The sequence below is a fragment of the Rhea pennata genome, chromosome 9, assembly GCF_028389875.1.
Source record: "Rhea pennata isolate bPtePen1 chromosome 9, bPtePen1.pri, whole genome shotgun sequence".
Lineage (NCBI taxonomy): Eukaryota > Metazoa > Chordata > Aves > Rheiformes > Rheidae > Rhea > Rhea pennata.
The window spans coordinates 5,960,181-5,983,749 of record NC_084671.1 but is presented as its reverse complement, the minus strand read 5'-3'; the positions used below and the strand labels follow the sequence as shown (position 1 = coordinate 5,983,749).

General features: G+C 49.3%; 1 protein-coding gene across 1 annotated transcript; it reads left to right on the top strand.

The window, feature by feature from the left end:
- The first annotated feature begins 1,895 nt into the window (after positions 1-1,895).
- Positions 1,896-19,882, top strand: SLC7A14 (solute carrier family 7 member 14). Its single transcript, XM_062582657.1, has 7 exons — positions 1,896-2,193; positions 8,581-8,817; positions 10,533-10,750; positions 12,647-12,793; positions 13,934-14,142; positions 15,639-16,516; positions 19,560-19,882. Exons 1-7 carry the CDS (start codon positions 1,896-1,898, stop codon positions 19,880-19,882), a joined length of 2,310 nt encoding a protein of 769 aa, XP_062438641.1.
- Positions 19,883-23,569: the final 3,687 nt, after the last annotated feature.

Below are 23,569 nucleotides of genomic sequence, written 5' to 3'. Positions count from 1 at the left end.
CTCGTAATAAAAACACTGCTGCTTCAGCTGTGTATTTCTAGACATCCAAGACTAGTGGAGCAGAGCAGAAACGAGCTGTTTCTGCCTCACGTGTTTTCTAGCCATGAGATTTTTTTTTATGGATTCAAGTGGAGTGAAAGGATGTTTCCAAGCTACGTAGGAGCAATACACCAATCCGATTTAAACATCAGGTATTGTTTCAAATGATTTCTTCAACTGAATATCACGATTGCAAGTAGGAAGTTATTTCATTTCAGAAGTTTTGGAGGCCTTTTGCCTTAACAGCTTAACAGCTTAACAGACTAACAAAGAAACAAAGAAAAAAATGTTTGAAGATTGGTGATCTGAAACTGCATCATAGAATCAGTAAGGTTGGAAGGGACCTCTGGAGATCATCTAGTCCAACCATCAGTCCCAACCCTCTTCAAACGCGGGCCACGCGTTCGCCGCACTCGTGCCCTCAGTCAGCTAAAATGCCCCAAAGGTGAGCGCTAAGGGAGCGCCCGCACCTCGCGCGAAGAGCACCCCACGGCCTCAGCAGCTCGAGCCAACTGGTCCAACCTGCTCAGTAGGACCAGCCCCACGGCTGCCATTCAGCCAAAGCACGGCCTTCGGCAAAGCTTCCACAAATTATGGAAAGAGATCCCAGTAAGGGGGGTTTGTCTTGAGTAAGCCAAGGATGGGCTCACGTGGAAACAGTCTTCTCCTGCGGTACCAGCTACCTGAGAAGACTGCATCATGGTAAGGCCATCTAAACTGTAACAGTTTAAAAATCAGTTGGATTCTTCTGCCCCATTTCCTGGCTACTTTAAATCAATTTGGTGCAAATCTAACTATAGAACAGAAGTCTTTTAGACTCAGCTAAGAGCATCCTTGAAGACAGATTACATCAGCTCAGCAAAGCAATTAAATAAATGATGGGAACTGGTTGAGCGAAGTGCAGCAACATTTCTGCAAGGTGTCGAGAGCCCTCATTTCTCCTGGCCTTGGTAGCAACAAGCCGGCATCTGCAGGGCAGGTGCTGCTGGCGGCAGGCAGGAACATGAGCTCTGCTCTGCTTCACCAAAAAGCTTGAAAAGCGGCAGCAAAAGGAGGGAAAGGTTTAAAATGGAAGATTTAAGCCACGGGCCAAACGGCTCCTTGAGCAGCCCGAAGCAGCCAAAAAAAGCCGTTTTCATTCTCATCCTAAAGATAAACATTTGCTTAAGAGTGGTAGTAATTTTTCATTATTATTATTATTATTAGCCAGAAGGTGCAGTCCCTGCAGCTTGTGGCAGCTTGGGGTAAAAATCAGCATAATTTGAACTGCGATCAAGCAAAATGCGAATTTTGCTTGCGAATGCTGTGTTTCGTTTAACAAACTCCAGCAATGCAGGGCTGCCCGGATAGGCACGATATAATTTGTTTTGGGTGTAAAGGTGGCAAAAATAATTGTTTTGTCTTCGAGGCAAAAAAAAAGAAAGAAAAGGAAACATGGAAATCTGAATTATGAGAAATGTTTTCTTTCTTTAAAAAACAGAAAGAGTGGGGGGAAAAGAGGCAGGTGCGGAGTAGCACTCGAAGATACTGACTTAAGAGGGAAAAGCAGAAGAGAAAAGAGCAAATCCAAATGATTTTGCGGCTCTCAAGGCCGTCCCCAGCCTCCGAAGGCCGTTCAGAGTGGCGCCGCGGCTCGGCCGGCGCCGCGCGCGGGATGCCGTTGCGGTGCCCTGGACTGAACGCCGGACAAGAGGCAGATAAATAAGTTTAAATAAATAAATGATTTTTATTTATTTATTTATTTTTACTTCTTCCCGGCAGGTCCGGCTGCAGCGGAGGAGCTCCATGCGGCCGCAGCCCCTCCACCACCCCTGAGGCCACCACCTCCACCACCAGCACCACCAGCGCCGCCGACCATGAGCGGCTTCCTCTGGCGCCTGGACCCGCGGCGGGTGCCGTGGGGCGCGGGCTGGCGGGCCGCCCGGGGCCGGGTGCTGCGCACCAAGCCCGTGGAGTCCATGCTGGAGGGGGCTGGGGCCGGCGCCGGCGCCAAGCTCGCCCGGGTGCTCACCACCCTCGACCTCATCTCCCTCGGCGTCGGCAGCTGCGTGGGCACCGGCATGTACGTGGTGTCCGGCTTGGTGGCCAAGGAGATGGCGGGCCCGGGCGTCATCGTCTCCTTCATCATCGCCGCTGTGGCCTCCATCCTGTCAGGTGAGCGGCAGCGTTTCCCGGAGGTGACAGGGTTTTCTTTTTTTCCTTCCCATTAGCCAAGAAAGGTAAAACCAAACGGGCTCCCGGAAGAAAAGTATAACGGCATCATTCAATTTAGGCTTTTTTCCCAAAAGATCTGATGCTTATCTGATATCCCAAAACAACACATAAACTTAACTTGGGTGAGGGGGGGAAGCAAAAATAATAAGGCAGCCAAGGCAGTAAATAGCATCAGTGTCTGTTACTTCCTGCTTTCTCTCCTCTTTAAGTGCTTCTCTGGTCACAGCACACACCAACAGCAAACCAAGAAGCCTGCAGAGCCTGAGGGGGTCTCATCTGAGGAAGACCCTGTCCTTCAGAAGGTGCTTTTGCACTTTAGGTGAAAGCTCTGGTGGTCCTCCTGCGTGGGAGCCCTACGTGGTGCGCCGTGTTTACTGTTCTTCCTCCATCTCGAGCTGCTTTTGTAGCTCTGGGGAAGTGTTTTTCTAAGGATGCAATGCTTTGATAGTCTCCTTGGCCGCTTCCTCACTTCATCATTGACACTGTTGTTTATAACAGCAACACATTTTTGGCAAGTAAAACTGAGCAAGGGTTCAGGAGTCGGATGGGCCATCCGGTGAACTGGGGGACCAGTTCAGCTTTCACTTAATATTTAGCACTCATTGCAGGCATGTAGGGCGCCAAACTCAGGCAGGTGTGGACGGACAGATTTGAAGGAGCTACTTAAACTCAGAGTTTTAAGGCCAAACGAGACAAATTGATCTCTTGTTTTTCTTTTGCATGTCACAGATCATTAAGCCAGATCCCATTACCTGCAAATTGAGCGCAAGAGGGCTTTGGCTATAATACTTCTTCCAGAAAACCATTCAACTTTCTTTGAAGTCATCCACAAAGAATTCCCACTGGGCAGGTTGTTCCAGTGGTAAATCCCTCTCTACTGTTCAAGCTTTTTGCCCAGTTTCAGATGTGGATTTGTCTGATCTTGTCTTTCAGACAAATTCCGGTTACACCTTCCTCTGGATGTAAGAGACAGTGCTGTTCCCCATTAAGGTACTTACAGACACACTGTAATTGATTCACCTCTCTGTTCTTCCAAATAGATTAAATCAAATTGGTCTCTTTTATTCTCTCACTGGAAGGCCTTTTATCCAGCTCTCAAGCAAAAACGCTCATCTAACTTCTTTCTAAAAAAAAAAGCCTTCAGTGCAGGAGGTACCAGTCTCAGTCTGCTGCTATAGTTGGGATTCATCATCCTGACCTCAGTGTCTAACCAAATCCTCCTCTTCGAAAAATCGGCGGTTTTCATCTTACCCAGCCCCATTATCGCTCTTCAACTCCGGTAGCCACCGGTGGGAGTTTTTGGGCACGGAGACCGGCACCCGCGGGGGCTGCTCGGCCGCAGGGGGAGGAGGCTGGAGCTGGGGCTCTCGCCGGAGCTGATCAGGAGCCAGCTGGCCCGCGCTGAGGTCAACTGGCCTAACGATGCCTTTCTGTCCTTGCAGGGTGGGAGTCCTTCTCCTAAGGAAGTTTTATTCCTGGAGCTCCCTTTGATATATTTGCATATAGTGGCCATTAAACAGAACAAATTGGGATGGCTCAGTGGTTTGTTGAAAATAAGTTTTTGCTGCGTACCGGTCTCGATAAAATGGCTGCTCTTGACTGCTGAAGGATGGTCCCTGTAGGTTACTTGTACAGAAGCATGAATTTATTAGCGTTACCTCCAGCGCTGCTGCAAACCCCGCCGGCAGAAGGCTGGCTGGCAGCGCGTCTGTCGGGACGAGCCGGCATCCAGCCTGCAGAAGCTCCGGAAGCTTTTCCGTAACCTGCTCCACCTGAAACGTCCGTCCCTTCGCGGCACGGCGCTGCAGGACATCTCGCGGTTCCCGAGATGTGCCAGGCGGAGCAGGCTGCAGGAGGACTAGCACACGCGCCAGAGCCGCTGCCGCCCCAATATGCCACCAGGAACAAAATATAGCAAAATAAGAGGTGCTGAGCAGCACCCCTTGCAGCGGCCCCCCTGCAGCACCAGCTGGGCTATCCAGCCGTCTGCAACTCTGGGCTTTGGGGTGTCGACTCCCGGGGGGATTTCACAATTCCTACTGCCTCTGCTCAGCACTCTCAGAGGCCCCTGTTTGCCAGCAAACGTCCATGGCGCTCAGTTCAGGGCGCCTGACTCACGAGAGAGGTTTTGCCCCGCAGCGAAGGAGGGAAGTCCCTGCCCCCTGATGAGGCAGACCCCGGTGCTGCCTCTCCGCGCGTGCCCCGGTTGTCCCGAAGCAGCCGGGTGGTTCGCGCCCGGGCGGTAAATCTTCAGACTCCATGGGAACGGAGGAAAAAGTTTTACTCAGAAAAGAGCCAAGTGACCTGGCAATTTCTGCAGTGACCTTCCATCTGAATTGCTGTTTCATGAACCTGTTTCAGGCCAAACACACATCACGGCAAATAATTCAAGCATTAGCCAGAAAGCCAGGGAGATGAACAGAAAAAACAGTTAACTCCATCTACTTGCACTTCATGCTAAGCTGCTGCCTGCCTTAACTCTAGTCTAGCCCAGGCAGGATAAACCCAATGCCCCAGCACACAGCTGTGCTTCCCGGGGCACCGGGGTGGCCGAGGTGCCGCGTAGCTGGTTTGGGGGAGAAGCCACAGCCCGCAGGCACCGTGCGCGCGGTCACCATCCCCATCGTCAACACCGTTTTCTGAAAGGGCGGGATTTTTTCTTTTACTTGTGAGATAGCCCTTGCAATGAAAAGCTGAAACCCAGCAGTGCTGCAAGGCCCCGGTTCTGCAGACATTTAGGAACTGTCCTTGTAAATAAAAGTGCCACTGAATTCAGTGACGCCACTTAAGTTGGTGTTTGCAGGATGCAAGGTGATTGCAGGATTTTTCTGTCGTTCTCTGCAAGCTGGTATTGCATAGGGACTCCTGCCTTGAAGCTGCTAACCTTTCCAACGCTGCAGAGCAAGAAAACAGTTGCAACCCTGGATTGCAAAAAACCTTTAAATTAGAACAGACAAAATATTTAAAGGCTCTAAATATTAGTAGAAGTGCTGATTTTGCAAACATCTTGGTCTTGTGCCCCACACTTAGAAATGCTTTTTTTCTCAGAGGTCTGCCAGGCAAAGCCTCCGCCTCTGCACCAGCGCACCCTGTGCAGCCCCCGACCCCCGCAGCTCCCGGTGGCACCTCGGCCCTCCCTGGTGACATGCAGGTTGTGGTCCCCTGACACTCGGAGACCACCGCGCCGCTGCCGCCTCTTGTGGCCACCTCCAAAGGGTGGTGGGCCCCTTTCTACGGCAGCGTCCTCCAAAGAAAAGCCCCCTGACGAAGCTCCACGAGCGGCAGCGGTGAGGAAGAGCCTCTCACGCCGAAAGGGGTTGTGGCTCTCCCCTTCCTCCACGGCAGCCAGGTTTTCAGACGCACAGGGTCAGGGCCGCTACAACCCTGCACAAGCAGCGCACAGTGTGGTACTCCTGCAAATGTTGCATGAAAGCACAAAAATGTTTCAAAGAGCGAAGTAAAGAGGAGACGGGAAACCATGGGCTTTGTAGCATGTACTCTCGCTAAGGCAGGTTAAATGAATATTACTAATGCAGTCGGTTGGGCTCGCTGGTGGCAGTGCCGCAAGCCTGCTGCCACAGCAGAGCTTCGCAGCACGACACGCCGTAGCGAGGACCCTCTTTTGCAGGAGAGCCCGTGTCCGCGGCCAGGCCGGGCGGCGGGCGCCTGTGCAGCACTGGTGCCACGTGCTCGCTCACAACCAGTCCGATGCAGCGGAGCTTCGTGAGATCAAATCTGCACCCTAAGAGATCAATAATATCTTCCTTTTGCAAGCTGCTTGTAGAAGGGGGAGCGCGGTTAGCCCCTTTCTGGGGGAGAGCATGTAGCGCAGCAAGGCAGAGTAACCACTGATGCCACCCAATACAGTCAGGGCAGATCCATCAGATCTTGCATCTCGTATCTCCCTGCCTGCTGGACTGAATACAGTACGATAAAAGAAAAAGTAGTATATTTTCCTATATGTGTCCCTCTATCTAATGCACACACACCTGGCATATTGCTGTACCTCATGCACAGAGAGAGATTACTCTTCTACTCCAGGACCCTAGCAGAGTGATTGAAACCTCAGACATTTTAAACATATTAATGTCTTTGCTTTGCCGTTATCATTCTCTATCAAGAACAATCCTCTTCAAGTCTTATCTTGTCGTTGGCTAGAAGTAGATCTGCCTCCAGGAGAGATCATATAATTTTTAAGACCATCAAAGAGAGAAACTAGATACTTGTCCCCATCACAGCATCTGTTTCATAAATCATTCAGGCATGTAGTTATCTGTGAATGTCTTATGTTTGCAGATTGCATGTATTTTTAATCAGCTTTGAATAATGACTGGAGGTGGGGATGGATGCTCAGCTGTCTTCTTGTTCCTGCAGTTCAGTCTGCTTTACAGAAATAAAGTTTTCAAGTATCCCATTGAAAAGCACAACCAGCATCATGCATGCAAGTTAAACAGTGAATGGCATGTTAAAAAAACAGTAACAAGAAAAGAAGTGTCACTGAATTCAGCTTACAGATCCAATAATTTTGTGTTTGTTCGGTGTAAAAACTGCGCTTATAATAAGAGCAGTAACCTCATAAAGCTATTATAAATTATTCATTCTCCTTTATATACTGAACTGATTGTAAATTTGAAGCAATTATTATTTTTGAAATAGAAAATGGCAATTGATGAAGAATTCAATAAATAATCCATCTTTGCACAATGATAATAAAGGCTCAAAACTGTTAACCCCGGGGACACCGGGCTGCCTAGGGAGGCAGGGGTTGCTGTACTGCGAAACTCACAGTCTAGCTGAATTGAGGTTAAGAAGAAAGGGTTTAAACGGTGTTAAAAATGCAAAATGAGGTATAGCCTTCCAGCACTTGTTCTGACTAATATTCTGAGAATTTATGGCTAAATCCATCCATTAAGTTTAAAGAAAAGCAAATGGTTGTTTTAAGGCAGCAGTGTATTAGGGTCAGGTTTTTATTGCAAAGTATCCTAACATAGTAAGTTCACAAGGAGTTTGGAAAGTATTAAAATTCCCTGAAATTCCCTGAACAGCTCCAGTTAAATACTACTTTTTCTTTTTTCTTTTCTTCTATTGAATCCGTTTTACAACCACTCTTCAGAATGAGACTTACACACAGCATTTATCTGTTACAAGAGCTTGCATCCTCTATGTAAGATGGCTTCAGTCTCATCTCACTCAGGTGTAAACGAGAGCAGGGACGATTCGGACAGTGCCGTTGCCTGGATCGGCGTAGGAAAAAGCAAGGATACGTGTCGGGAGACAGCACACCCATTCTGCCTCCCGGCGGCTGTCACACGCAGTAATCACGTCTGACTAAGGGATCCCCGTTGCACCCGAAGCTTCCCGACAGCTATCTCATGAGCAAAACCTTGCAAGTGTTGTCACTCTGGCGTGGCCCTGGCAAGGGGCTGGCTTTGCACAGCCTCTCTCAGGCCCTGGAGCTTGGTGGTTTGCCAGCTCTGTACCTCAGATAATCTCGTTTGTGCTGGGGACCGGCAGAGCGGCAGATCACGGCGCGCGTCACGCCGGGGCGTCGCGTTCGCGGAGGTCACCCACCAGGCCACCCATGGGAGAGCCGGGCGACTGACGCGGGACTGCTTTGCTTTAAACGGAGCAGAGGAAGGAAGAGAAAGAAAGGAGATTTTGTCTGCTGGGAACAAGAACGTATCTAAAGCTTGTCTCAGCGGATGCAGTGGGAGGCTCTGGCCCGTCCGCGAGCCTTCGCAAGCGTGGCCCGCGGGTCAGCTCTGTGCTCCTGTGCCCCTGGGGGACGCGGTCAGAGATGCAGCGCGTCGCCTCCCCGAGGGTCGGGTCTGCAGGCACCTGCACAAGCGTTCAGCTGCTCCGGAGGCTCCAGCTCTTCCTGCACAGCCCCACCATGCTGCGGTCCTCCGGACGCGGCTGCACTCAGGCAGCGATAAATAACCACCCCACTGAGCAGTCAGTGCAGTCCTGGGGCGGGAGGTAAAGAGAGCCACTCACAGTCCATCCTAAACCCTGTTACACCTTAAAAAAAATTTTTTTTAAATAAAAAGTGCAAGCTGCTTCGCAAAGGGCCTTTGATCCCGTTACGTACCACTGCTGCGCAGGTGGCCCCCTCCTTCCTCCTCACCCCGGCACCACGGGTTTGGGGAAAGGACGTGTGCGCCCTCTTCCCAGCCTGAGGGCAGCGGGGCTGCGCTGCGGCCCATGTCCTGCAGCCCGGGGAGAGCTCCTGGCATCTCCTCGGGTTAGGAAGCCGGTCAGACCCAGGGCAGGTTTATTCCTTTCTTTCTACAGCTTTCTTATGGTGCTTTGTATTTTTCTAAACAGGCGTTTGCTATGCCGAGTTTGGCGTGCGGGTGCCCAAAACCACCGGCTCTGCCTACACTTACAGCTACGTGACGGTGGGGGAGTTCGTGGCGTTCTTCATCGGCTGGAACCTCATCCTGGAGTACCTGATCGGCACGGCCGCTGGGGCCAGCGCGCTGAGCAGCATGTTCGACTCGCTGGCGAACCACACCATCAGCCGATGGATGATCAACAGCGTTGGGACGTTGAATGGCCTAGGTGAGGCTCCGTCTAGAAATCCTGGTGTCTTGCCATGCCTACATTAATTAGGTCCTAAAAAGTAACTGGAAGCTCATCAAAGGTCAGACATGGATATTACGCTTCATTCATTATTTACCATCCATCTGCCTTTTGCAGTCTGCTTCACGGACCCAGTTCAGAGGGGCCGAGATACACGATCCCGACAGCTGGAGTTGAGCAGAATAAACACCTCTGAAGAGCTAGTCCAATCTCAGAGGCTAACAGTAGCAAAAGAGCATTTCACCGAGTCCAAGCTCTCTGATCATTCCCATTTAAACACACGCAGCGCGTAGGATCCCATAGCCGCTCTTCTGTACCATCCTTACTGCCTTATTTAGTCAGTATTTGATATTATAGTGCTCTCCTTTACACTTTTCCCACGCTATTTTGAAGACTGCGTCTCCTGTGCTAGCAACAGCAGCGTGTTGTGGTCCATGCAGCCTTGAGGAGTTACCCAGTAGCAACAATGTGGCTTGCAAAAGGCAACAGGCTTGAGTGCAATTGGAGGTATGAGGATAGACAAATTTCTTTTTGCCAGGAATGGGATTGAATCTGCAGTTCAGATCCAACCACAAATGTTTGAACACCGAGCTAGAATGAAGCCATCTCTTCTAGAGAAGAGCTCAAATGACGAAGTTAGGGCATGCACCTGGAACTGCACCTGCTGGCAACTTCGTTAGGGTTTGATCTGGTACTTTAGCCTGTATCTTTCTCTGATTTACACTCTTTGCCTGGAAAAGAAAGATCTTCCTACCAGATTGTTGATTTGATGCTTTTCCGAGGGCTGTTTCTAATCAGGGTGGTGCGAGGCACGCTACCAGGCCATCTGCGTGCCTGTCTCCCTCCCACAGCCGCACCACAGGCTCACGCACACACACTCATTAGTACAACCGACACGACCTCCCGCGCAGCCCAGTCCCACCGGGCTGGGAGCATGCATGCGTGCAGAGGGATGATGGCAGCAGCCTGGCAATCCAAGCTGCTTCTCCAGGCCTACTTACTGAGGAATCATATGGACTCCATCTGTAATGTCAGAAAACAGGAAAACAAGATCTCTGAGCACTGAACTGCAGCAGTTGAAAGGCAAACCCACAGCATATGCACAGTTCTGTCTAACTGTACCATCTTTCAAACTGCCCTGAATACAGAGCTGCTCTACAGACAAGGACGCTGACAGGGATGATGCCAAAGCAGGGATGTCCTGGCTTTTGCAGACAGGAACAACCCTGAAGTGATATTCCCCTTCAGATCCTTTTTAGAGAGCACAAGACAGTGCTTGCATTACTAGCATGTAAACTCAATGCTCCATTCAGCAATGCCCCGTGGTTCCTACCAGTAAATAACAACAGATTGCTGTCCCATAGAAGCTTCATGCAACTTTAATATATGATTGATTTTTTCATTAGTAGTTGGCAGATGCACATTACAAGCTGAGACCTGATTATTTATTTGTTGCCTTCCTAAATTTCCTAAATGTGCCTTCAGGCACCATGATTTATCATCTCTGTAAAATGGCTTTAGAAAATGGAGGCAGAGACACCAAGACCACCACGAGTCCTTTGCAATGAGATCAAGTTCTGAAAAACTTATATTGCTTCAGAATCTGAAAAGCATTTAGAAAAGCCCACAGAGATTCTGGAGATGTTTTTCCTTGCTGTGGATGAAGACTTATAGACTTCTTTTCTTTTATCCAGGGAAAGGAGAGGAGTCATACCCTGACCTCCTTGCTCTGCTTATTGCTGTCATTGTCACCATCATTGTGGCCATGGGTGTGAAGAACTCAGTGGGGCTCAACAATGTGCTCAACGTTATTAACCTGGCAGTCTGGATCTTCATCATGATTGCTGGGCTCTTCTTTGTCAAAGGTGACAACTGGTCTGAAGGGCAATTCCTGCCATTTGGATGGCCAGGGGTGAGTATTGTGCCTTCCTTGAGCCATTGCACCTGGAAAGTGCTCAGCACTGCACTCCAGGGTCCCCAGCACTGCCCGCAGCGCTCCCTGCTGTGCCCCCATACTGTGCCGAACCCCCAAGACTGCAGCATTTTGCTCATGGTATGTGGGCACCACTTCCACTTAACTCTCTGCTTGTTGGCCTTCTAAACTCACTTGTGCTTTGGCTAGAGACCTCCAGCATTGCAGGTGTGGATCTGGGCCCTCCTAGCTCTGCAAAGCCTGAAGGACACGGCAATGTTCTGCCCATATCTCCTGCTACAGCTTAGCTTGCTTCCACAACGCCCTCCTGCAGAGCCAAAGTGCCCATAAAATCATACAGACACCAGGAAATGCCATTAATAGACAGGTTTAACATAGGAAAATGCAGTAGCCATTCAAGAAAGAAAGCTCAGGAAGAGCTAGCTCGGGCTCTGCAGAAAAGGGGAGATACTTATGTTGGCTGTTTTTCAGTATCAATGTTCTCAAGCATTTGTTTTGAGCACTTCATAACGCCACCTGCCAGTGCTTATTTTATGGATGCTCCTTCAAAGCTTACTGAGATTTTGGACATATTTGGCTTTTTTAGCTTGCTTGAACTGGTTTTTATCCAAGGATGAACAGAGACTGAAAATATCTCAGCTGGCCTAAACCCAAGATAATTTCTCAGATTTACACTGCTCGACTCCATCAGGGTCTTGCGCAGAAAAATAAGCAAGAAAGTAAAGTAAACCAAAATCGTGATTACTGAGAGGGTCCCATACCTTCCCTTCATCTCCCTTCAATAAATCAGTACTGCCCTGCGAGAGAAAAACAGTGATTAGAAATTCACTGAGGCCCATCTGAGAGTGGAGGTCGTATTTACTTTGGGATTCTGTTTAGCCATATAACAGGAATGAAAAAGAGAAAACAGGAGATAGCTTTATGTTTTGCTCCCATTCAAATCACCAAATAACTCCTGGCACAAATATATATTTTTCAAAGATACATCTCCAAAATACACCAAGAGCCTTCCCATCACTTTCAGCTGGTTATTTGCTTCCCAAATCAAGCAAAAAGTAAAAGTAAATCTGAATCTCTGCTTCTAGCTTGTAAATCACCTGTGGGCACAGCACAGGCATGAGATCCCCAAGCAATATAGAGACACTTTAAAACTTAATTACAGGTGATAGCTCCCTGAAAGAGGTGAATTTTACCTTATATTCTGGTACTAAGCAGATGACACAGAGATGAGATGGACACGTGTTATTCAGCTTGCTAGCTAGCTGTGTGTGCTAAGGTATGGTAATTGCAAATAACTCACTTCTTAGAGTTATATAGTCTTTAGGCTGCTTCAGTGTTTGTTTCTTTGCTAATCTATTTATAAATATTCTTGCTAATCTTGTATATTTAAAGAAAACATAATGAAATATCTAAACAGTACAAATAATTTGTCGTCCAAGTGTTCCCAGCATGTGCTCCTAATCTATCTGCAGCTTCCAGACCAAACTGAAGCGATTTGGAAAGCGGTACACATCTGACTGTTTATGCTCTATTTTGGTTCCTTTATTAGCAGATTTTGCTGCCGCGTGAAGAACGTTGCTAAGACAGAATGTGTAAACATGTTACAAGTCCGTATTAATTTAATCAGATTTGGGATGGAATATTGTGAAAACAAATGAGTGCCTGAAATCAGTTAATTGTCTCCTCTGCCACTGCCAGGATCCCCTAGCAGATCCAGGCGCTGCCTAGCCGCAGGTTCGTAGTCTGCCGTCAGGGAGCTGCAGATGCCTCGAGGGGCCCGGGCTGCGTTTGAACCACTCGCTCAGTGCGGGGCTGGGAGCCGCCTGCTCCCGCGCGGCTCCCTCCTGGCCCTGACGCGCTCCGTTCTCCGCGCAGGTGCTGAAAGGGGCAGCAACGTGTTTCTACGCCTTCATCGGCTTCGACATCATCGCGACCACAGGAGAGGAAGCCAAGAGTCCCAACACCTCCATCCCCTACGCCATCACGGCCTCGCTCGTCATGTGCTTGACCGCATACGTGTCCGTAAGTGCTATCTGTATGCATAGGTGTGTACATATATATACATATAGAAGTGTCTATCCCTGCTGGGCATCAGTGCGGCTCCCCTCTCTCCGTGAGACGGCGTGCCAGCCAGGCCCTGGAACAACGGCTCTTTCTTCGGAGGGGGCTGAGAAATCAGCTGCGTTTGCGTGGCTGCAGCAGTGTCCGACGGAGGCCGCCCTCCGGGCCCCCAGCGCAGCTATTTCTCCGGGCAGAGGACTCGGCTACGTTCATTCCAACGAGATCCCTGTGCCGGCTGCAGGAGTGGCAGCAGCCTGTCTTTCCCCCAGTCACCCCCATGCTCAGCTACTCAGGGGAGCGCACGGCTGAAAGCATAGCAAAGTGGAAGAGCGGCAGTGTTGCTGCAGCCATCCTCTGGGCTGCATTTTTGGGAGAAGCAGTACTGCCACTGCTGGAGAGGTGGGACAGGGCCCCCGTTAGCTCAGCTCACCAGCTGTGCTGTAACGGGCATGGATAGCCAGGTGAGACAAGTATTAAAAGCAGTGTCCAGCCTTTCCACACACCGATAAATGCATGTTTGTATTCAGGGACTTTCACTGTAAGACAGCAAAACAGAGCCATGATGGGGAAAAACACCGCTCTGATAATTTTACAGGAAACTCACCCCCTGCCCTCTCCTGCAGGCTGGTGGCTTTCCTTGAAACCAGCTTCTCCATGCCTGAAATGAGATCAGAACATTTCCCCAAGTGATTCTGCCTTGGGTTTGCTCCCCAGGGAGAGGCAATGACTCATCGCATGGTCCCCATGCATGGGAACATAGCTGAATGCAGTGTCCTTTACCCCACGGAGCCCCACTAACGGTCCAGAGTCACAGCCGCTGCTCAGCCAGCCTCGAGCTGCCTTTCTTTGCCTTGGGAAGGCAGAGCCCAAGGCAGTGCAAACCCCTTTGATTAAGAACTCTCTGTCTTCTGCATTTACCATTTTACATCCCCTCTGCAGGGAACATAGGGATATGACCAGCATCTGAAATCAGACTTGAAATTTTCTGGCTTTTCATCCTTGAGAAACTGCTCTCATATCCAGCGAGTCCTCAGCAAAGACCAGAGGTGCTGCCCATCGCTAACGTCCGTGCTCCCCTGCCGCTCTTTTTGTCTTCCATAGGTGAGCGTTATCCTCACTCTGATGGTGCCATACGATGCCATTGACACCGAATCCCCTCTCATGGAAATGTTTGTGGCCCGTGGATTCTACGCTGCTAAATTCATCGTTGCCATCGGGTCTGTGGCAGGACTGACAGTGAGCTTGCTGGGTTCCCTTTTCCCAATGCCGAGAGTCATTTACGCCATGGCCGGTGATGGGCTGCTCTTCAGGTCAGTCATGCCTCTGCTGCCATTTATTTTCACTCCCTGGATGCTTGTTGGCATGACATCAGGGTATAAGTGATTTATGTGAAATCTTTTGTGAGTTATTTCGTCTTTGCTTGGAAACCCATCAGTTCAGTGGCAGTTTCTCTTTTAATACTTAGTATAATCAAACTGCAAGGTCTGCAATACCTGAAAGGGATCAAAGCAGCACAGGCAGATGCTAGCTAGCAAAGCCCTCCTAAGTTCAGAACAAGCAGGGTAGGTGAGCTGGGGCCAGAGACTTTCCCACATCCTGACAGTCAGCTGCCCTCACCCCGTGGAGCACAAGGTCACAGACAAACTCAGTGCTTGTAGAGCAGCACACAAACCAAAGCAAAACCCCAGGAAAGTCAGGAGAGGTCTACAAAGGTGTCCAAAGTTTCTTGCGCATGCATACATAGCTCAGGTAGGAAGAGGGGGTCCCCAGCTAACCTGAGGTAGCACTGCCATGCCTTGTGAGAACAAAATATCCACACACTCAACATGAAGGGGAGTGGCTGGGCACTAACCCACCTGTGCAAAGGAAAATGCTCCAAACCTGTGTGCAAGTGGATGGTGAATCCATGGCTGCAATTTCAGATCAAGCTTTTTTCTTTTGCCAGAAAGTTGTCTTAAAAATTGCCTACTATGGTCTTAACCTTTTGCACAAGTGACTATGTTGTGCTACAACTAGGCTGGAGACTCTTTCCATCCACTGAGGTTTGTGCCCAAGGTTCTTGCATGGAGAAAGGAAAAAAAAATCCCAAGTATTATTAAAAACAAGAAGAAACCTAGCCATTGCCCCACGACAAAATCCCACGTGGATTAGCACAGAACGCACTTTGAGCTTTGCCGCTTTTGTTTCTGGGGGTGCTGAGCTCTAGCAAAAGAGTCGAAAAGACTCACTTGCCCCAGCATGCTTCCATCATCTGTGCCACAGACCTGCACAGCCACTGTATCTTCACAGGCAATCCAAGAGTTACCTGTAACGTTAAGAGCCAAGCAGAAGTGCAGGGGTCTGTGTCCTCCATGCATAACATGAGGGGAAGAGGCATCCCTGCCCTGGCATCCTGTAACTGCTGCAGTATTGTCCACTGAGTCCATCCAACCTCCCTTCAGTCTCTCGTTTGGTGTAGGTGTCTCAAGATATAAGTTATCCAAGGATGAATATTCAGTTCAAGAGTTACTTGTAAAGGTGAGCAGGTTCTATGCATAAAATCATGGTATTGCTTTGCATTTGCGAGTATCCAGCTGAATATTTCAGAGTGCACAGAGATTGCTAGAGCTAGATCTAACTCCAGATTCAGCCTCAGTGCTATTTCCGCTCTGTACTTGTCTGGAATTTAAGCTCGAAAAAGCAATGAGAGCTGAAGTGATCATAAATCTGAGCTGACTCTGTGCCTTTCCAGCTGGGTAGGTGTTATTATGACAGGGAACCTCTGTGATCTGCAACTTTAACTTTCTGCAACTGTTTCACGCTCTAGATTTTTGTCCCACATCAGTTCTTACACGGAAACTCCAGTAGTGGCTTGTATTGTCTCAGGATTTCTAGCAGCCCTGCTCTCCTTGCTGGTCAGCCTACGGGACCTCATAGAAATGATGTCCATCGGCACACTCCTCGCCTACACCCTGGTCTCCGTCTGTGTCCTGCTCCTCCGATACCAGCCAGAGAGTGACATTGATGGCTTTGTTAAATTCCTCTCTGAGGAGCACACTCAGAAGAAGGAGGGCATCCTAGCTGACTGTGAGAAGGAAGTTTGTTCCCCAGGGAGTGAAGGAGAAGAGTTTACGGGCCAACCAACCAACACATGTGGGGCAAAAAATCTGCCATCACTGGGGGACAATGAGATGCTAATAGGGAAATCCGATAAATCCACCTACAGTGTAAATCACCCAAATTATGGCACGGTCGACATGACCACAGGAATAGAGGCAGATGAGTCTGAGAACATCTACCTCATCAAGCTAAAGAAGTTAATCGGTCCACGCTACTACACAATGCGGATCCACCTTGGCCTGCCAGGGAAAATGGATCGCCCAACTGTAGCCACCGGTCATACGGTCACCACGTGCGTGCTCTTGCTCTTTGTTCTCATGTTCATCTTCTGCTCTTTCATCATTTTCGGTGCAGACTACATCTACGAGCAGAGCTGGTGGGCTGTCCTCCTCGTGGTGCTGATGATCCTGCTCATTGTTGTACTGGTGTTTGTGATCTTACAGCAGCCGGAAAACCCCAAAAAGTTGCCGTATATGGCACCTTGTCTCCCCTTCGTCCCTGCATTTGCTATGCTGGTGAACATCTATCTCATGCTGAAGCTCTCCACGGTCACGTGGATCCGATTTGCTGTCTGGTGTTTTGTGGGTAAGTCTTAGATTTATTTATTTATTAATCTACTCTGCTTTGAAAGGACATTAATAGTAACTTTGCTAATTAGAGTACTTAGACTGACATGGCTGCTTTTCCACTCCTTTGCATTTTCCCTTTGTAATCCCAAAGTTCTTACAAATCTCAGTTAATCAAGACTCAGAACTACAGTCAGCTGGAGAATTACACCTCCAGAAAATGTCAGTTTGATGGAAGAAGTAAACTGTTTCGTGGAAAGGTGACTGTTTTGATGAGTTTTTAGATGCAAAGTAGGTGGGTTTTTGGAAATTGCCTTGCAGGCAGGTTTCTGACAGAAATCTCTCTGTTTTCCTCCTATTTCACCCACTTGAGCTCTTTCAGCAGCCCACACTGCAATCTCAATGCTGCATTTCCAAAATCCAGGGCTATCCAACCCCAGCAGCCTTGGGAAGGGAAGAGCTGAGGGATCTGCTGACTCTATCTCCAGGTCTCAGTCTATACCCTTAGCTTTGTGGCAGGGGGCTCTCAGGTCTCGCATGCTCTGTTGTGAATCCTGAAAGCTCACATCTGAGTGGCTTTTTTGCAGAATTTAGGCTTCTTGGCAGGTAGCTGGGAGCCTGGCAAACCCATAGTTTCCCTTCATTTACATTGCAATCCACATCCTCCCAAAATAAGCAAGAGGAAAAAAAAAAAAACGAAAAAAAACCCAGCTCTAATAGCTCCTCCTGGATGCTAGACTATGCAAAACTGAAGCAACAGAAGAGTATCAAAGACACGGACTCTTTATGGGGAAATAGTATTACTTATATATATTGCAGTAGCACACAGGCACCCCAGTCTCAGGCAAGGGACCCTGTGCACCGTGCTAGCGATTAAAAGGACATGCTCTGGCCAACTATCAGACCCGCAGCCCTCTCCTTTGCGAGCAGACTTTAAGGCCCTGTGCTGCATGTCACACTGGCCCTCAGAGGGAGAAAGGGGCAGAGGGTAGAGAGAGAGCTGGGAGAGCCCCCGGCACTGCCGTTGCTCCCCAAGGTGACACTCTGTGCCGTTGGGCTCCAAGCCGGCACCAGCACTTTCATTTGCTCTGCTTTATCTTTTTCTTTCCAAGTAGACCTACCTGGCTGAGCTGTAAAATCAAGGGCTTGACAAAGAGCATCACAGAGTATGTTTTTAGGCTTTAATCAGTCTGAGAGTAGGATATCAGCTTCATTATCTTCTCCAAACAGAAAAATTTGTGCACAGACCAGCCATCTGTGAAAGAACGGTTTTTGGTAAGAGGTGGCAGAAAGAGCACACAGTGTGCTCCCAGGTCGATGGCATTTGGTGGAACAGTTGACTCCCGTGAATGAGAATCAGTGCAAATGATACGGGCAGGCTGCTGTCTCTCACCATAAGGTATTAATCGTACCTTTTCTGAAGGGAAAAAGAGGCTGACACGGAATATAGTGATTGGATCCTCCAAGGTTGCCACATTTTGCAAATTTCTCAGGAGCTTTATGCTCTTTGTAGAGGTTTAACCTTCATTTGTAGAGCCAGGTGACGACATTGACAAATCTCAGTTCTCCTCTTTGGCATCTCAGAGATTTTAAATAAGCCTCTCGTTTCTGTCCTCCAGGTGGGGGAAGTTGCTGGGAGATAACCTTTTTTCCTCCACTTCTGTGAGTGCTTCTGTCCCACAGCAGAAGCACCAGCTGATGCTTAGCTCAGCTAACCCCAAGTCTAGCTGTTCAGCAGTAGCTCCCTCACACATCCTTTGGCCCGAGATTACGTTCTCCAAGCCTTTTGGCCCTTAAAAAGAGATAGGTGAAGCCGCAGATCCAGTGGAAAGACCTTCTGCCTGCACCTTTGAAGCAAAGTGACTTCAAAGCATCAGCTCAACCTGCTGTGCTTAAATACTTTCTCCTATGGGACACATCCAATACTTCTGTGGCTACCAGAAATGGCAACAAGTCACTTAAATCACTTCACTGACCTGTAATGGACTTCACTTTCCACATCCATAGCAGAGGTGGGAGTGCTAGCATTATGGGAGAGGTGGATCCCATTTGTTTTCATGTTGAATTGTCCTGCTGGATGAGATTTGCAGCCCTTCTGCATGGACACTCAATTTAATCTCCCAAACATAATTACCCACTGCCAGTCCATGGCACACCAGGGGCTCAGATTTCTCTACAGACACATCTGCAGCAGGTTAATTGCAGGATCCACTGCCAGTTAGGAATTTAGATTTCCAGATACATTTATTTCTAGGAAAAGCATTGGTATGGTTAAATAGGAAGGTGAGATCATGCAGGGCTAGAGAGAGAGAACGAGAAATGTGCAGACCTGAAAAAATACTCCCAAGAGGAAGAGACAGGATTTCAGAGTTGTTTTAATACCAAATATACTAAGTCTGATAACCCTGAGGCATGTTTGGCTGTGAGTATCAGTAGGACAGAGACTGAGAATATAAGAAAACTCCAGGGAGAAAAGGATAGCTGGGAGGATAACAGGATGGAAATGTAGGTTTTTTAGCATTTAGGATACAAGTAAAAAAGTCTGTTGAGAGTTGATTTCCCTCCTAAAGCTAAGAACACAGAATCACATGGTTAAGTAGCTATCACAGCTGATGTTTAAAACATTACCTCCTGGGTCAAAGGTAGAAGCTTGAAAACACAATCACAAGGTTCAAAGACCAGATATCAATTAAAACATTCAGTACTTTAAGAACATAGTTACTTATATTTAATCTTCATCAACTTGAGCCAACCTCACGTTTCATGGGAGGAGGCTGATACATCATCCAAAGACTTGGTCTTTGGGGGGCAGATGTCCACTTCCAGGCATCATGCATTTTTAGCTGTACGCTCACTCTCATTTGTCTCCATCTGGGGCTCAGAGGTGTACAGCTAAGAGAAGGACCAGCAGGAAGAAGGCATGTCACTGCGGTCATCCTCATTGCGCATTTAAAACAGTTGAGTGTCTGATAGAGCCAGAGCACACCATTTTCCTATGCCAGACCCTTTCTCCCCTGGGACAGTTAATGGCCAGATCTTCTCCTTCTCTCCCACCCCTGCAGGCTTGCTCATTTACTTTGGCTATGGCATGTGGAACAGCACCCTGGAGATCAGTGCCCGGGAAGAGGCACTTCATCAGAGTACGTACCAGCGCTACGATGTAGATGTTGACCCCTTCTCTGTGGATGACGGCTTTTCCTATGCCAATGAGAGTGAGAACTACCAGGACTGGGGCCCTTCTGAGGACAAAGGCTTCTCCTACCAGCAAATGGCGGGAGCAAAGGAAAGCCATCGGACAAGTAGCAAATCGAAAAGCAAAGGCAAACACAAACAGAATTCGGAGGCCTTGATCGCCAACGACGAGTTAGACTACTCGCCGGAGTAACGGAGATGGGAATCAGGCTGCCGCGCTGCCCCTCGCACCCTTCCCTTGGGTGACAACGGAAAGGCTTCTCCGGCTCCCCTTTTCAATCCCATCTTACCTAATGTGTCAGGGCCCACAGCCACCACTCCCTTCCGGTCACCTGTCCTTCAGGACAAAGGTTCATCCTGAACTCTTTTACCCTGAACAAAACAAACCTGAGGCCTGTTTGGAGTCCACCAGTCAGATCCTGCTTTGGTGCACGTTGCCAAGGGGGCCAGGTCTTTGCTTCATTGGCAGATCCTCTAGTGTCTGCTAAACCCTCAATCTGGCAGCACCAACAAAGTGAATTAAAGGAGAGATGTGCCAAACTGGAAGGGCATGTGATAGGTGAAAGGAGTCACATGAACAGCTAAACCACTGAAGGGATAAGATGAGCTTTCCACAGGGAATATTCACTTTACAACCATACTAGTGGGAAGTCACTGTTACATATTTGGCACTTTCTTAGAACATATATTTTTTTCTTCTACCACCTAGAAAAAATAACTTAGGTAGAATGATAGACTGATAGGTAGGGATCAAATGGAGACAGTAAAATACCTTTAAGGGAATCTCAGGAGTAGATTAGAGATGGATCCAGGGATCTTGGCACCATCATGCAGCATTTCCATACCCCTTTCCAGTACAAAGGCACTCCATGCAAATACCAACGTTACTGAGGTCTCTGTCCCTAAGACCTTGAATCCAAATGTCCCCAGAACAGAGACTAAAAAAACAGTCTGTGTCTTGCTTCTCTTAGACAGCCACAATCAAAACTTGAAATCCTAGTGCAGCTGAACATCTCAGATCTAAACTTTGGAGTCTGGGCCCATTTCTAGTCATACGGAGGGTTATGACCCTCTCTAGGCTTAACTCATCTTGTGTAAATGATCAATAAACATCAAACGCCATTTCTGTTAGCACCATAGTTTTGAGGTTGGACTCTGTTTCCATCATTTTGTATCTTGTATTGAATGACTAATTCATAATTCACTAATTCTGGTAGACATGTCTCAGCTGTCGTCCTGGCTTCAGTTCTTCCAGGGAAGCGTCTGTGCTCCCCTGGAAGCTGCTCCCCACCCAGTAACACAGTGAGTTCATGCAGGTCAGTCCTATCTTGGCATTGCTGAGCTATGCATGGGGCAATGGTAGAGGACCAAGCTGCTGAAACCTCCCTCCCTGCTCCTATCTCAGCTTCATACTTTGAACAGCTTTCTCTGTTTCTGATCATAGCTTGGTGGATACAATGTGGAAAATACTGAAATACTGTTTGTTCTATAAAATTCTGTATTTCAGCCTGAGACCAGAGTTCACAGGTCACAGCGCAGGAATTGTTAGGAGGGAGATGGTTCCAATAGTTAAATCTTCTAGTACAACCAGACAACAGTCCCCTCCTGTTCCACTCCATCCAACAGAGCTCAGTGTGCACACAAGTTCCCTGTGAGACAGCCACAACATCAGACACAGTAGCAACACTTTGCCTTCTCTTCAAGAGATGAAAGATTATTAGCTAAATGCTAGCAAATATCCTGGGGGATACAATAGGCCAGTTCTGGGTGGCTCTCCTCCAACTGGCAGCTTGGACACCTAATTTCGGGGTCCCAGGTGCTCCATCGGCTGCCCTGGACCACATTGGTGTGTAGACCCCCAGCCAACTGCTGAGCCTTGGCTTCCCACTGCCCTTTCCTGCCCGATCACATCAGGACCTGCAGGCTGGCTGAGCCCCCACCAATCCAGCCTGTGGCACTTTGGCAGCCAGAGCCGGAGCAATCATCCTGCAGCGTCCAGCGGTTCGCCTCTGCTGGCTGAGCACCCGGGACATCAGTTGGCGCCTGTCACAGCACCACAAAGCACTAATGTCCTCGCCGAACTTCAACGGGCGAACAGCATTCACTGCGACACCGGTGCCTGGGAAGAACCAACTCGCTGTCTCTCTCCATAATAGACATCAGCCATGGCTCCCATCCCACTGCGCCTCTGAATCAGCAGCTGGTACGCAGCGGGGCAATTTTCAGGAGTCCATCATGGACCTGGTTAGGAGTAGGCTTAGAATACTGCAGTAGAGGAACATCTTTTTGAATAAATAATAACCAGGAGTGAGGAAGCCCCATATCAGACAGCGACACCCAACATCTCTGTGGCTTCTGCTGGCTGCGGGGCAAAACTCCTCCCCTAGACCTCATCAGCGTAAATCCAGAATCGCTCCGTAGTGTCACTGATTTCTGTTGGATTCACACCAGCGTGATCAGGGCAAGACTCAGGCCCTGGCCTCTGAGGCCTACAGCTGGGCTTAGCAAAAGCAAGATGACGCCGTGTGCCCTTGAGCCTCTTGGCCATCTAACCAGGAGACTGCTCATGCAATGCAATTAAATGGTGACTGAAGCAAGATTTCCACCATGTGTGAGTAATACTGAGAACTGGCAACACTTCAGTACTCAAGACAAATCAAGACTCGAGCCCTGCAAATGAAAAAGCAGAGCCTGCGCTAGCCCCTTGGGAAGTGATGAGGATGGATGGGGTCCAGCTAGGTTGCATGGCTAGGGTGCAGAGGATGCCCTCCTGGTCCACCCTCTCATCAGGGCAACTAGGGTGCAAACAAGAGGCCGGCCGTGACCAAGCCATCCCATTCAAGCCAAGGTACGATTGGCTTCCATGTGGGTTTTGGGCCTAAAGCCAGGCTGTCCAGGTGCAGCTGTCACACGGGGCCTGCCTGGCACAGGCAGTGCCTCTGCGAAGGGACCTCGCACACTCCAGTCTGGCGTCAGCTCCGACCAGCCACTCCTATTGCACTTCTCCAAGCAGAAATCATGGGCACCTCCCATTGAAAAGCAGCGTTTTCAGGGCATATACCTCCCCAGTTAATCACTCGTGAGACCTTTCCGTGGGCCGAGCACCTCCAGCAAAAGTCGCCTCTCACTTAAGCTTCGCTGTTTTCATGGTAGATGCCTTAGAAATACCTAGGAGAGATGGCACCTCACGGGTCCAGCTTTATGCTTTCAGGGAGAAGGAGCGACACAATTTTCCTACCAGCTGTTGTACTATGTTGTGTTTGAGGTAGTCGTCTTAGTCCTGCTTCTGCAAGGTATTTAGGCACCTGCCGGCCCCCAAGCACATGCCCGAGTACCCTGTTGAACCGCAGCCTGTTAGTCCTTTTGCAGCCTTAATCTCTTGCTACAGAGCAGCGACCAGCATCTGTCATCGTGTCGGCTCCAACCACACCGTATTGTTGGACGAGGGCCTGGTTCCTTCCTCCCTGGCATCTGCAGGCATGTTTGCACCAGATCAACACCTTGAGCAATGCCCTTCGGCTGCTGCTATCCCGGAGCACCCGGTGGGTTTGCCCATCTCTCCGGCCAGGCTGGCAGGCTGCGGTGGCGAGTGGCCGCTGCCCAAAGCTGCTGAAAGCAGCCGCCCGACCGGGCTGCACGGCGCAGGGAGGCCTCGCCACCAGACGCGGCCAGGAGCTCCTCCGCATTGGAGGGTGGTCAGAGCCAGGCTGAAATCTGGGTCTGGCACACTCCTCTTTTGGAGATCCTATGCGTTCCCTCGGAGTAAACTCTGGGGTTTCGGTGCGCTCGGGAGAAAGCAGCAAAGGCCAAAATACTCGAAGCGTCGGCCACCTCCGGACGCCTCCGTCCCCGCGGCCAGGGCAGCCAGCAGCGGGCGCGA